The 14,157-nt window shown below is 38.7% G+C and overlaps 1 protein-coding gene across 1 annotated transcript in view; it reads right to left on the bottom strand.

Moving 5' to 3' along the window:
- Positions 1 to 14,157, bottom strand: part of cops4 (COP9 constitutive photomorphogenic homolog subunit 4 (Arabidopsis)) — a 55,990-nt gene that overhangs the window by 21,371 nt on the left and 20,462 nt on the right. The window contains exons 4-8 of the mRNA XM_073065025.1: positions 9,360 to 9,463; positions 8,125 to 8,278; positions 6,293 to 6,443; positions 4,573 to 4,743; positions 3,399 to 3,514 (exon numbers count right to left, since the gene is read on the bottom strand). Of these exons, the coding sequence (XP_072921126.1) occupies positions 3,399 to 3,514; positions 4,573 to 4,743; positions 6,293 to 6,443; positions 8,125 to 8,278; positions 9,360 to 9,463 (696 nt within the window). The remainder of the gene's footprint in view (positions 1 to 3,398; positions 3,515 to 4,572; positions 4,744 to 6,292; positions 6,444 to 8,124; positions 8,279 to 9,359; positions 9,464 to 14,157) is intronic.

Genomic DNA, 14,157 nt, shown 5'->3' with positions numbered 1-14,157 from the left:
CTTAGGAATCAGTTTATTTGGAATGATGGTATTAAAGGCAGAGCTGTAGTCAATGAAAAGGAGCCTTACATATGCGTCTTTATTCTCCAGGTGTCCTAAGGAGGAATGTAGTGCCAGAGAGATGGCATCTGCCGTTGACCTGTTGCTCCAGTAGGCAAATTGCAAAGCGTCGAGGTTGACTGGAGGTTATGGTTGACATATGCCATAACCAATCGCTTGAAGCACTTCATAGCAATTGATGTCAGAGCCACAGGTCGATACTCATTCAGGCATGCCACGTATCTTTCCCTGTCTGCAAGCTTGGCCATATAGCCATCAATTCCGAGATCCAAGTCATTGACATATAACAGTTCCAACACAGACCCCCTGTGGAACACCACTAGCCAACAAGAAAAAAAGCTCCTTTTATTCCCACTCTTTACTTCCTACCAATCAGCCAATGCTTTACCTGTGCTAGAATCATCCTGTAATACCATAGGTTCATAGCTTGTTAAGCAGCCTCATGTGTGGCACCTTGTCAAAAGCATTCTGAAAATCCAAGTATACAACATGAACCGATTCTCCTTTGTCTATCCAGCCTGTTATTTCTTCAAAGAATTCCAAGAGATATGTCAAGCAAGATTTTCCCCCAAGGAAGCCATGCTGACTATGGCCTATTTTATCAAGTGCCTCCAAGTACCCCAAAACCACATCCTTAACAATTGACTCCAACCTCTTCCCAGCCACCGAGGTCAGACTAACTGGCCTATAGTTTCCTTTCTTTTGCCTCCCTCCCTTCCTGAAGAGTGGAGTGACATTTGCAATTTTCCATTCCTCCAGAACCACACCAGAATCAATTGATTCTTGATGAGTCATTATCTCCACAATCTCTTCAGCCACCTCTTTCAGTTTCCCAGGAACCTTCTCTTCAGTAATGACAACTTCACACACTTCTGCCCCAATACTCTCAAAGTTCCACCTTATTGCTGGTGTCTTCCTCAGTGAAAACAGATGCAAACTACTTATTCAGTTCATCCATCATTTCCTTGCTCCCCCCCTTACTACCTCTGGCATCATTTTCCAGCAGTCTGATATCAATTCTCACTTCTCTTTTGTACTTTATGTATCTGAACAATCTTTTGGTATCCTCTTCAATATTATTGACTAGCTTACTTTCATATTCTATCTTTTCCTTCTTTATGACTTTTTCAGTTGCGTTCTTTTTGGTTTTTAAAAGCTTCCCAAACCCCTATCTCTCACTAATATTTACTCTATTATATATCCTCTCTTTGACTTTTATGTTGGTTTTGACTTCTCTTGTCAGCCATGGTTGTGTCATCCTGCTTTCAGAATACTTCTTCCTCTTTGGGATGTATATATCTTGTTTCTGAATTGCTCCCAGAATTCCAGCCATTGCTACTTTGCTGGCACCCCTGCCAGTGTTCGTTTCCAATCAATTTTTGCCAACTCCTCTCTCATGCTTCCATAATTCCCTTTTGTTCCACTATAATACTGATACATCTGACTTTAGCTTTTCCTTCTCAAGTTGCTGGGTGAATACTATCAAATTGTGATCATTTGTCCCCAAGGGTACCTTTACCTTAAGCTCTCTAATCATTTCAGGTTCATTGCACAAAACCCGATGCAGAATAGCTGATCCCCAGTGGGCTCAACCACAAGCTGCTCTAAAAAGCCATCTTGTAGGTATTCTAGGAATTCCCCTTCTTAGGATCCAGCACCAACATGATTTTCCCAATCTACCTGTATGTTGAAATCCTCCTTTACTATTTTCCCCCACTGTCCTTGTCCCCCATTCTCTATCTCCCATTGCAATTTGTAGACCACAGCTTTACTACTGTTTGGGGGTGTCTGTATCCAACTTCCATCAGGGTCTTTTTACTCTTCCATTTCCTTAGCTCTACCCACAACGATTCAACCTCTTTCGACCCTATGTCACCTTTTCCTCATGATTTGATTTTTTTTAAACCAACAGAGCCACTCCACCCCCCCTCCTATCTGCCTGCCTTTTCAATACAATGTGTATTCTTGGATGTTAACCTCCCAGCCATAATCTTCTTTCAATGATGTACACAACGTCATCCATGCCAGTCTGTAACTGTGAACTGTGCTACAAGTTCGCCTACCTTATTCTGTATACTGCTCACATTCAAATATAACACCTTTAGTCCTGAATTCACCCTTTCCAATCTTGTCCGCCTCTTACATTGCAACTCATCGTGTTGACTGCAATTTTGCCCTACCATCAGCCACTCCTTACTAGCAGTCTCATTACACACTGCTTCTGTTTGTAAACCAATTACCCATTCTCAGCACCATCACCCTGATTCCTATCCCTCTGCCAAATTAGTTCTAGCGCCCCCTGCGAACAGCTCTAGAAAACCTACCCGCAATGATATTGATTCCCCTTGGGTTCAGGTGTAACCCATCCATTTTGTACAAGTCGTACTTTCCCAGAAGAGATCCAACGATCCATAAATCTGAACCCCTGCTGCATGCACCAGTTCCTCAGCATTCATCTGCCAAATCATCCTATTCTTACCCTCACTGGTGCGTGGTATGGGAAGCAATCCAGATTACTACCCTGAAGGCCCTGTTATTCAGCTTTCTACCTAGCTCCCTAAAATGTCTCTTCAGGACCTCCTCACCTTTCCTACCTATGTCATTGGTGCCAATATGTACCAAGTCTACTGGCTGCTCACCATCCCCCTTTAAAATGCCATGGACCCGATCCGAGACATCCCTGCCACCTGGGAGGCAACATACCATCCGGGTGTCTCCATCATGCCCACAGAATCTCTTCTCTATTTCTCTGACTTTTGAATTTCCTCTCAACACTGCAGTCCTCTTCACCTCTCTTCACGTCTGAGCCACAGCATCAGACTCAGTGCCAGAGACTTGGTCACCTGCAGCTGCCCACGGTAGGTCGTCTCCCTCAAATGTATCCGAAGTGGTATATTTATTATTGAGGGGAATGGCCATAGGGGTGCTCTACACTTGCTGCCCATTTTCTCTCCTTCTGACAGTCACCCAGTTACTTGCCTTCTGCAACTTAGGGATGACTACTTCCCTGTAGCTCCAATATATCACTCCCCATTCTCCCGTATAAGCTGAATAATCCAAAGTATATTTGTTCTGTCAGATGTTGTATTAGCATCTAGCTCCCAATGCTAGCTCATTGCCTTGTGTAAGGAAACTATAAAATACAATTTCAAACAATTAATCCAAAGTGTTGCTCTTAGTAAGTAAACACCTAACTCTAAAAATGCCTTCCCTATATATGTAAAGTGAAATAATGCCAAAATATACACTGAAGGCATATTGTTCTCTTCAATAGAAGATGTTTGTTCTCATTCTGAGATTAAAACAAGGTAAAAAAATTCAACACTTTGAAAGTTTACCTTGGCTGGTGGTATTTCAAGCAAAGCTCCAAGCTCTTCAAATGTGATATTATTGTAGAGTTTACTGGCAGAAAGCAAGTTGTGCTCAATGACAGCCCTGTCCAGTATACTGGAACCTGGTACCAAGAGAGGAAATATAACATCATTACATTGAAAACAATGTCAGGGATTTTTATCATGACTTAGCAATTTTTTTTTAATTACTGGAAAACATTAGGGATTGACAGCTGGTAGCCAAAGGTTTTTAAGCCTTTCAGTCATCAGAGAGGTCAAGGTATTGGGATTAGCATTTCACTTGTAGACAATGCAGCAATTATTATATTTACCTACAACTCCTCACATGACAAGCTCTGTACTTCACTTCTGAGAAGGATAGTCACAGAAAAGACAAACATGGAAGACCAAGGCTTTTGACAGTTAGGTGCTGACCGCCCCACACATCAACTCCACTGCAGACCGGTGTTCAGCAATGTAGGTTTAATTTCTCGGTGAGAGTCTGATTGCACTAAGCACTTTAATCTTACACCAGAGAAGAGGTGTGTAATAACAGCAGCCCCATTTATTTGAATAGGGTCACTAACCCTGTGATACATTACACACTTCATGGTAATGTATTTTTAAATTATTTGTTTGCTTGTTTTTACACTGCAGCCAGCAAATTGTCAAGGCATTCGAAGGGACAGAACTGTTACCCAAATGGGAATCTGCTCTAAGTTACCCAAAAAGTGAGAGCAGAAAGTCAGCTCATTCAAATGATAACATCCAGAAGAAGTGCCCATGGGTACGACTTCCAGTTTATGTGAAAACCATAAATCAGTGGACTTGGTTTTTAAAAAATAGTAAAATAGGCTGCATTCAAAGATATTAGTAAGATTTCAGTTGCATTAACAGGAAACAGAAGGTCAATAATACAATTTATGGAAAAGAATAATGTGTAACTTGATAAAAGTCAAGTTAGTGATACACACTAGCAGACCGAAATTCTTATCTGAACTTCCGTACATATCTAAATGTAGAGTGTTAAGATAGCGCAGCATTTTGACTGAAGCTGTGAATAATCACTTCATGATAATACCAAAATGGTTTTATCATATACAAATTATTCTGCTATAAACTACAAAATAAAAAGAGTGGAAAACACACGTTCAGGATAAAAACAAACTGAAGACTTTACCATCAGCAGTTGTTGCTTTCTGGTGAGGCATCAGCATGGCAGCAAACTCCTGTAACTGATTCCCTCGAATAATTCTATCTAGATACATTTTCTCTAGAATTCCATAAGCTGCAAGTTGCTGGCAGCGTTCATCCTTAAAAAGTGTTGCCAGCATACGGGATCGCTGCTGTCCTGCAGGGAAAGCAAAGCCAACAGAAACACTGTGAAATTTAATACTTCTGTTGCATTATTTTTTCACATTATTACTTCCCGATTTATGTTTTTTTCCCCTTAGTAATCTGTGTTTTCCCCTTTTTGTTACTTGGAAAATCTTGTATTTTCAATTACTTTACTGTAAACATATTTATTCATTTCTATCATAGATTTGCTGTTATAATAATGCTTAACATTTCCAACGATGAAAGAAAACTTGATCTGAATGATAGAAAACTTGCCAAACCTTAGACTTTGTTGACTGTGTTGCATTCCCAAATTATTTTTCAAAATAAGTTATTCACTTGCATGCTTTGAATTCTGCCATGATTCACTTTCTGACTTCTCTGTCCTAATAAAGCTTCAACATATTTGTGTAAAAAAATTTGTAATCTCATTACATGTTTACTTGTGTAAGTGCCTCAAATTGTAAGTTTTATGTGGATACAATTTCCAATTTTTTCTCACTACAATATTTAGCCTTTGTAAAAATAATTCCCGAAACTATTCTTGCATTTGCTTTGGATTAATTCAGATAAGCCCAAAAAGATTTGTCAACAGAGACAAAAGCAAAAAAGGCTGAAAGAGACCCAACTCCAAATCTTAGAGAAAGAACATTTGACCCAACAGGTACATGCATTTTTTTTGCTCCGCAAGCCTCTTTCCATCTTTTCCTAGGTAAATCTACTAATGTTACCCTTTAATATGTTTCTCCCTCACATGCTTGTCCAACCTCCACTTAAATCTGTATGATTTGCTTCATTCCCTCCTTATGCTATTATATACCATGTTCTCACTACCCTTGGGGTAAAGTTTCTCCTAATGAATAAAAATATCATTGCATTTTTAACAAGAAAAACATTAACAGTGTATTATTTCCCAATGTGGAATGCCAAGCTCATCTGATGCAATCATTTCAAATAACCAATGATTCAAAAAAAAATCATGTTTGAGATCAACCATTCCTTCTTTTCAAAACAAATTGCTCCAGTATGAGCAATTCAGTTAACCAAGTAATAATAATTAGCAAAGCCATATTTTGTTCCTTTCTCAGTTGATAATATGATAATAGTATGCAACATTTTCACAATATCCAATTTTATACTATTTTTAAGTTTGTTTTTATAGAGTCCACTAATAGTTCTTTTCGTAGCCACATGGTAATCAAAATTTCTTATTTTAGATTTCCTGTACTCAATAAATTCACAAGACAGAACGGGGGGGGGGGGGGGGGCTGCTGTGATGCTGTATGTAGATTAGAATATATCGGTATTCCTCAGGATAACCTCCAAATCAGAAACTTCAAAACAAAAGATCAAACTGAAAATAGAATAATATATTTTTAATATCACTATGTTTGAAATTGTTTGCAATCCACTTTATTTTCTGATGTACTTATTTGTTGACAGAAACTATCAGATAAGAATCTGGTATAATTAAAACGTAAGACTACAGACTTGGTGCTTAACATATTCAATTATATTAGAACTATTTACATCCTTAGGAGTATTGGGCAACAATATAATACCTGCTGATGCAAGAATGGTGCAGTGTAGTGCATGCTTTAACGCCTCTAGGCGCTCCGTTTCATGAACTATAGATTTATACGAAAGCTCATTATATCGCTGAGCAGCTTCTATAAATTTCCTTCTGTAATCGAGGACACGAGCATAACACACCTGAAGGCAAAAAACAGAACAAAGTTTCACTTTACTGAAAATGCAACTATTGATATATTGTGTTGCTCCAAGGCAGCTGGGTGAAAAATGGGGACATTAATTTTTTGTCTACCGAAGCTGTTCCTTTGGTTTACATATAGTTAAACTGTATAGCTTTCCACTCATTTGCAAAGTATGGGCAAATGCAAAGCTGGCATTTGCTAATCACACTAACTAACCTCAGCTAATAGAAGTTATTGTAACTTGTCTCATGAAGCTACTGTCACAGCACCATTAGCAAGAGTTTTCTGGAATTCAGAGCAAGCAGTGATAAGGGAATGACGTGCGTCCTGGAGTGATAATTGCTGATGGAAATCCCATGTTCTGGCCAGATCTGTCTTAATCGTGGCGGGACTTGCGAACATGAAAGGTCAGATTAACTTTGGCACTGTAATTTGCATAGTAGATTATAATTTGACAAATAATTTAACACAAAGTAATGAGATAGCGTCAAAACAAAATGTATTCAGATATGAATTGTGAGCAACACACATAAAATGCTGAAGGAACTCAGCAGGTCAGGCAGTATCTTTCCCTCTGTAGATGTTGCCTGATCTCTCCAGCATTTTGCATTTGTTACTCAAGATTTCCAGCATCTACAGAATCTCGTGTCCCAAATAAACTGTGACATGCTCCAGGGATTTTCAGCACCTGCAGTTATTTGCTTTCCAATACATCTTCCCTTTCTTTCGTTATCAGAACTATCGATGTTTATTGATGACTTCCAAGTCGAGTTCCATTCACAATTTTTTGATAATAAGGTATTCATTTTCTGCATGCAACAAGACCTGGACATCATTCAGGCTTGAGATGATAAGTGGCAAATGTCATTCCTGCCACACAATGAATACTTTCTAATAGAAGAGCTCCTCTTGACATTCCATTGACCAGAAACTTAATTGAACCAGTCACATAAATACTTCAGTGATAAAAACAGGTCAGAATTTCTCCAAAACTCTTGCATCTTTTAAAAAGACACAAGCCACAATCATGATGGAATAAAGTTCCACCTGTCTCACTGGGTTCAGCTTTAACCATACTTTGGGAGTTCAATGCCACACAAGATAAGTCAGTATCTTAGTCAGTAGCCAACTACATAACAAATATTAACTCCCTCCACTGTCGACACAACATGGCTTCAGAGTGTCCTATCCTCTCCAATAAGATCAGAATACATTTGCAGTCATTTGTTCTGATCATTTTGTTTTTGTTTGTTCTCCCAGTATTTCCTTTTAGTTCTTTCCTAAATACATTGACTCAAACTAGTCTTCATGAATGGTCACCTTTGACCAGTACCTCACTTAGGAATCTGATTGGTAATCTTAATCAGCAACTGCCTATGGACTATTCATTAGTTTGATACACAAGGGAAAAGCCATGTTGAGTGTGATATCCAAAAATATATTTTAATTGCAAAAAATAAGTGACCCAGTTAAATTTCTTTCTCCCAAATCCAGGTATTCTGGGGCAATTTTAATCCATAATGCTCCAGTCATGAACTTTGAACTCACTAAATATCTGAGAAAGTATTACCTAAACCACCTAGAGACTGCTGAACTCTTCAAAATGTGGAAATATTTTCACTGATCCACTGGCTTTCCGTAATGTAATTAACATCTACTTTCCAAAAGCAAAGTTCTACCTTGTAATGAATCTGCAATTGTTCATTGGTTGATTCATTCTGAAGTAGAGATGCCCGGTTAATGTAAGCTTCTGCTTGAACAGGATCATCATCTTCCAGATACAAACGAGCAATTTTCAGATAGGTGTCCAGCTTATAGTCCACATTATACTGCCTATAAAAAAGCTAAATGTTAATGAACAAGCAATTTTATAAAATTGTATATTTTATAAAATTATGTTTCAGAGTATGAGCATTACTGGCAGATTTAAAGGTAGGAAAAATTTTGTTTTTATTTATTTTCAGCTAAATTCAGTAAATTTTAGGCTCTCTGACTAACATATACTGTTTTGATCTCTCCTGATATAAAGGTATTTAGGTATTAGTTTTTAAAAAGGGTTATATTATGGGAAAACATTGCATTATACAAAATCTTGTAAACTGACAAGGTTCATTCCATTAGTTTGAATGTAAAAATTCAAATTGCATTCCAGAGCTCAGGAATTATTGTTAACATTAAACATTCTTATTTTTTTAAAAGCTTCTCAAATCAGGATATGCATCCTACAGCAAAAATTTACAAGTAGAATATTTGTATATTCAGTGATACCTGTAATAAGCTAATGTAATTAAGACTACTAAAATACTCAAACATCATACTGATGGACTTCATGGATGAATACCTTTTTCCTCATTCCAACACACCTTGTTGCCATGAAGAGACCCAAATAATGCAAATATGTTTTCAGAAAGATAGGAGAAGAATTAAGAGAAGAGAAATTAAGAGAATATACCAAGCTAATTTCACTTAGTTTTCCAGTAAAGACTCATTAATGGTTGGCTCAAAACAGATCATTTATGCACTCTTGCCAGAAGAATGCTGGTTTGGCAGTGGAAGGAGTTAATGTTTGTTACGTAGCACAAAAGAAGACAGACAAGTCTGCAAAATACACTGCAAAAGCATGCTGTAAAAAATTGGTAAAGCAGTAACTCTTTTCACAACAAGATCCTGGGAGAATGATCCATGTGTGCCAGTGGTGACATTGTTAATTTACATTGGTCTCAATTAAACAAATTACAGCAAAATCACTTAAGATTGCAAGTGAGGAATATCATTGTTTTACACAAATAAATTGTTCAGTGTTTTTCTACAGTGGTATATAGATATTCATTTTGAAAGGAACCAGCTTATTTTAAATAGTTAAAAGCTGCACAATACATTTCAAAAATGAATCAAGTCCCAAACAATTACGCACTTCTGTCCAGTTTCCAATGGAATTCCCACCAAAACTTGAGCTGCATTTCTCCAGTCTTCTTCCTTCTCATAAATGGTGGCTAGATGCTGTCTTATAGAAGCTACCTGCAAAATAAACACAAAGCCATGACCACACAACAAACGCATTTGTATTTTTCTGCCCACTTGCCCTACCCCTTCCAGCCACGCCAATCCATTTCAATGGATGGAAATTTCATCTTCATACACGTCACTCCCTCACTGAGCTCATATGCAAACTTGGCTCGCTGTTGGCCCACTAATAGCCACGGGACTCAGCGGTGAGAAGCCACCTTTCATAAACAATAGGCATCTAGGATTGGTACGAGTTGGTGTTCAACTAAACAGGAACGTCATGATGTTCCAATTAAAGAAGTCTCGGTTTGAACAAATGCTGCGTAAATACTGCCCATACACAATTATACAGTCAGCAAGATAAAACACATCAAACACCACATAAAATTATAAAGGAAATATATTTACAAATTTCAGCTTTATCGAACAGCTAGTAGGAATAAAGAAAAGGGAAAAAAGGGCCCAGTACAGTTAATCCAGTCCAAAGTTGGAACTCATCTTGAATTTGTCCTTTTTACTTAGGTGCGGGACCCACAGTCTGGGTTAAAGCACACACCACATTCCGAACACCACTCAAAACACATCTCAAACTAACATGCTCTCCCATGGGAGCATTGGCCCTTCCTCCTTGGAGCCATTCATCTGCACAAAGCACCTTGTGCAATAAGGTCAGCATCCTCAGTCATTTTCCCTCCTGTCGCCTCCCAGCTCCTGCCAAAAAAGACACATGAACCAGACTACTGACCTTCAGAAAACTCTTGCCCACAATCCTGATCAGATGACTCACATTTCTGAGTTGGACAACGTGTCCTCATCTTAGCCACTTTCCAGCATGGCACATTCACTTAACAGAAAACTACTAATACTGAAATATTAATTAAAATGCAGTAAAAATCTTAAACAGGGCATTCCATACACCATTCAAAATTGAAAAAGGCAACAGAGGGTCAACTCCATGGGCTGTTCAAATGCTAACCTTCGTCAAGCTGATAAATAATCCTCAAAACAATACTCAACTAAGTATTCATGATAGGTGGCGAACTAGATTGTGCCCAGCGAATGCATCCACTGTATATAGTTATGCTCTGTGACATTCCATTCTGCTCCACAGTATTCTCAAAATCAAACATGCAAAGTTGGTTACTGACTCCACTCTGATAGCATACTGGCAGTTTTCTTGCCCCACCCGATTCATCAGTCAAACCTGCATTGATGTGCAAGTTAAGATTCTAAGTTGAAGAACAAAATAAGCAGAAAAAGAAAGAGAAAATTTTAAACTGTTAATTAGACAAATATGGTTTTATTTACTCCTCATTTAAATGATATATTGAGAGCTCTCTATTTAATCCTCAAAGATAATTAGACCATAAGACCATAAGATATAGGAGCAGAAGTAGGCCATCGAGTCTGCTCCGCCATTCAATCATGGGCTGATCCAATTCTTCCAGTCATCCCCACTCCCCTGCCTTCTCCCCATACCCTTTGATGCCCTGGCTAATCAAGAACCTATCTATCTCTGCCTTAAATGCCCCAATGACTTGACCTCCACAGCCACTTGTGGCAACAAATTCCACAGATTTACCACCCTCTAACTAAAGTAATTTCTCAGCATCTCTGTTCTAAATGGACGTCCTTCAATCCTGATGTCGTGCCTTCTTGTCCTAGACTCCCCTACCATGGGAAATAACTTCGCCATATCTAATCTGTTCAGGCCTCTTAACATTTAGAATGTTTCTATGAGATCCCTCCTCATTCTCCTGAACTCCAGGGAATACAGCCCAAGAGCTGCTAGATGTTCCTCATACAGTAACCCTTTCATTCCTGGAATCATTCTCGTGAATCTTCTCTGAACCCTCTCCAATGTCAATATATCCTTTCTAAAATAAGGAACCCAAAACTGCACACAATACTCCAAGTGTGGTCTTGTGAGTTCCTTATAGAGCCTCAACATCACATCCCTGCTCTTATATTCTATACCTCTAGAAATGAATGCCAAAATTGCATTTGCTTTCTTCACAACCGACTCAACCTGGAGGTTAACCTTTAGGGTATCCTGCACAAGGACTCCCAAGTCTCTTAGTATCTCTGCATTTTGAATTCTCTCCCCATCTAAAGAATAGTCTGCCTATTTATTTCTTCCACCAAAGTGCATGACCATACACTTTCCAACATTGTATTTCATTTGCCACTTCTTTGCCCATTCCCCTAAACTATCTAAGTCTCTCTGCAGGCTCTCTGTTTCCTCAACACTACCCGCTCCTCCACCTATCTTTGTATCATCAGCAAATTTAGCCACAAATCCATTAATCCACAATCCAAATCACTGACATACATCGTAAAAAGCAATGGTCCCAACACCGAACCCTGTGGAACTCCACTGGTAACCAGCAGCCAGCCAGAATAGGACCCCTTTATTCCCACTCTGTTTTCTGCTGATTAGCCAATGCTCCACCCATGCTAGTAACGCCCCTGTAATTCCATGAGTTCTTATCTTGCTAAGCAGCCTCATGTGTCAAAGGCCTTCTGAAAGTCCAAGTACACCATATCCACTGCATCTCCTTTGTCTACCCTACTTGTAATTTCCTCAAAAAATTGCAGTAGGTTAGTCAGGCAGGATTTTCCTTTCAGGAAACCATGCTGGCTTTGGCCTATCTTGTCATGTGCCTCCAGGTACTCCATAATCTCATCCTTAACAAATCGATTCCAACAACTTCCCAACCACTGATGTCAGGCTAACAGGTCTATAGTTTCCTTTCTGCTGACTCCCACTCTTTGTAAATAGCCGAGTAACATTTGCAATTTTCCAGTCATCTGGTACAATGCCAGAATCTATTGAATCTTTAAAGATCATCATTAATGCCTCCGCAATCTCTCCAGCTACTTCCTTCAGAACCCAAGGGTCCATCAGGTCCAGGAGATTTATCCACCCTCAGACCATTAGCTTCCTGAGCACGTTCTCAGTCGTAATTTTCACTACACAATTCGAAGGGCAATTGACCGTAAATCATAGATACTTGTACTGCAGAACTTTTTAAAAGGGATCACTGAAAGCAAGACAAAAGGGATACCATTCTACCTTCCAACTAACTTCTAAAACTGTTCATCTTGAGATCCTAAGGACATTACAAGGCATAATTTCTAGCTCACTTAAGTTGGCTCAGCAATGGTGAGGTATAGTCATTTTGTTTTGAGTCCGAGGTTTCTCATACATGCAGCATTTACTAAGATATACCGTATAACTTAATACATGCACTCTGAATTTATTTTTTTATTATTAATGTTTTTATTCATTTCTACAAACCAACTACAAACAAAAAAACACAACAACAAAGTAAAGATTAATACAGTGCAAAATAAGCATATTAATTATATAATTCATAACAATAAGGAAACAGCACCCAAAATAAAATCATATAAAGTTAGTATCCTCCCCACCCTCCCACTATAGGCCTCCAGGCCAACCATTACGATATGTAAAAAAAATTTAATCAGAGCTTTCAACCCCACAGAGCTGTAAATATAATTTTTTTAAAAATAATAATGCCTACTACCAAAACTATAATGTAATTTCCATCAAAAAGAAACCATAAAACTTACAGAGAGACTCTGAATTTATAAATACACCTTGAATAAACTTCTGCTTCACACTTTTCTCAGAATGACATTGCAGAAATCTAGTCATTACTGTTTATCACAGTTAAATAAACACACCAATACAGAATATCCACATTTTAATAATAATGAAGGATGTCAACTAAATACTTGTGTAATGCCTTGGTTAAGATTTCTACTGCTATACTGTGAGGGATTTTTATTTTAGCAGTTTTCTGCGAAAGCAATGTGTCCTGTTAGCAACAACACACACAAAATGCTGGTGGAACACAGCAGGCCAGGCAGCATCTATAGGGAGAAGCGCCGTCGACGTTTCGGGCCGAGACCCTTCGTCAGGACTAACCGAAAGGAAAGATAGTAAGAGAAAAAGATAGTAAGAGGCTGCCTGGCCTGCTGTGTTCCATCAGCATTTTGTGTGTGTTGTTGTTTGAATTTCCAGCATCTGCAGATTTCCTCGTGTTTGTCCTGTTAGCAAGAGTGTTTTGGCTTTGGCTAAAGATAAGGAACCATTTTGTCCAACTTAGGAATGTAGTGTCAACTAATCAGGTTTGCATTGGTACGTGTTATAACTTTCTGCCCAGTAGGATGCGATGCAAGATTCAAGAGAGCTGGACAGGATCAGATTTCTGAAGGACAATAGTCTGGTTTGGGTCTTTTGTTGGAAGATGCAAAGAGCACAAGGGAAGATGGGAAGATGCTCAGAAGATCCCACCAATAGTGGAGAGCCTATTGTAAGAAGTGCTTTGTGCAGACGAATGGTTCAAAGGAGGAAATGCCAATACTCCTGGGTTAGCTAGTTCGTTCGTAATGGTCTTCGAGGGAGGTTTGAGCTGCGGCTGGTGTCTTTCACGCAGAATGTGGGTTCAGCGCGTGAGTAATCAAAGGAAAGCACCCTACTGCTCCAGAAATGAGTTCCAACATTTATGTGTGCATTTAGACTGTTTTAACTGTACTGGGGCCCTTTTCTTTTTTCTCTATTAACTGCTTGTTAAAGTCAAAATATCTGTAAATATACTTTCATTTTAATTTTATGCTGGTTTAAGGTGTTATATCCTGGTGAACGATAACTTTTCATGGGGCAGTATTTACAAAGC

The sequence above is a fragment of the Hemitrygon akajei genome, chromosome 13, assembly GCF_048418815.1.
Source record: "Hemitrygon akajei chromosome 13, sHemAka1.3, whole genome shotgun sequence".
Classification (NCBI taxonomy): Eukaryota; Metazoa; Chordata; class Chondrichthyes; order Myliobatiformes; family Dasyatidae; genus Hemitrygon; species Hemitrygon akajei.
The sequence above is the reverse complement of the archived record's forward strand: the minus strand, read 5'-3'. Positions and strand labels throughout refer to the sequence as shown.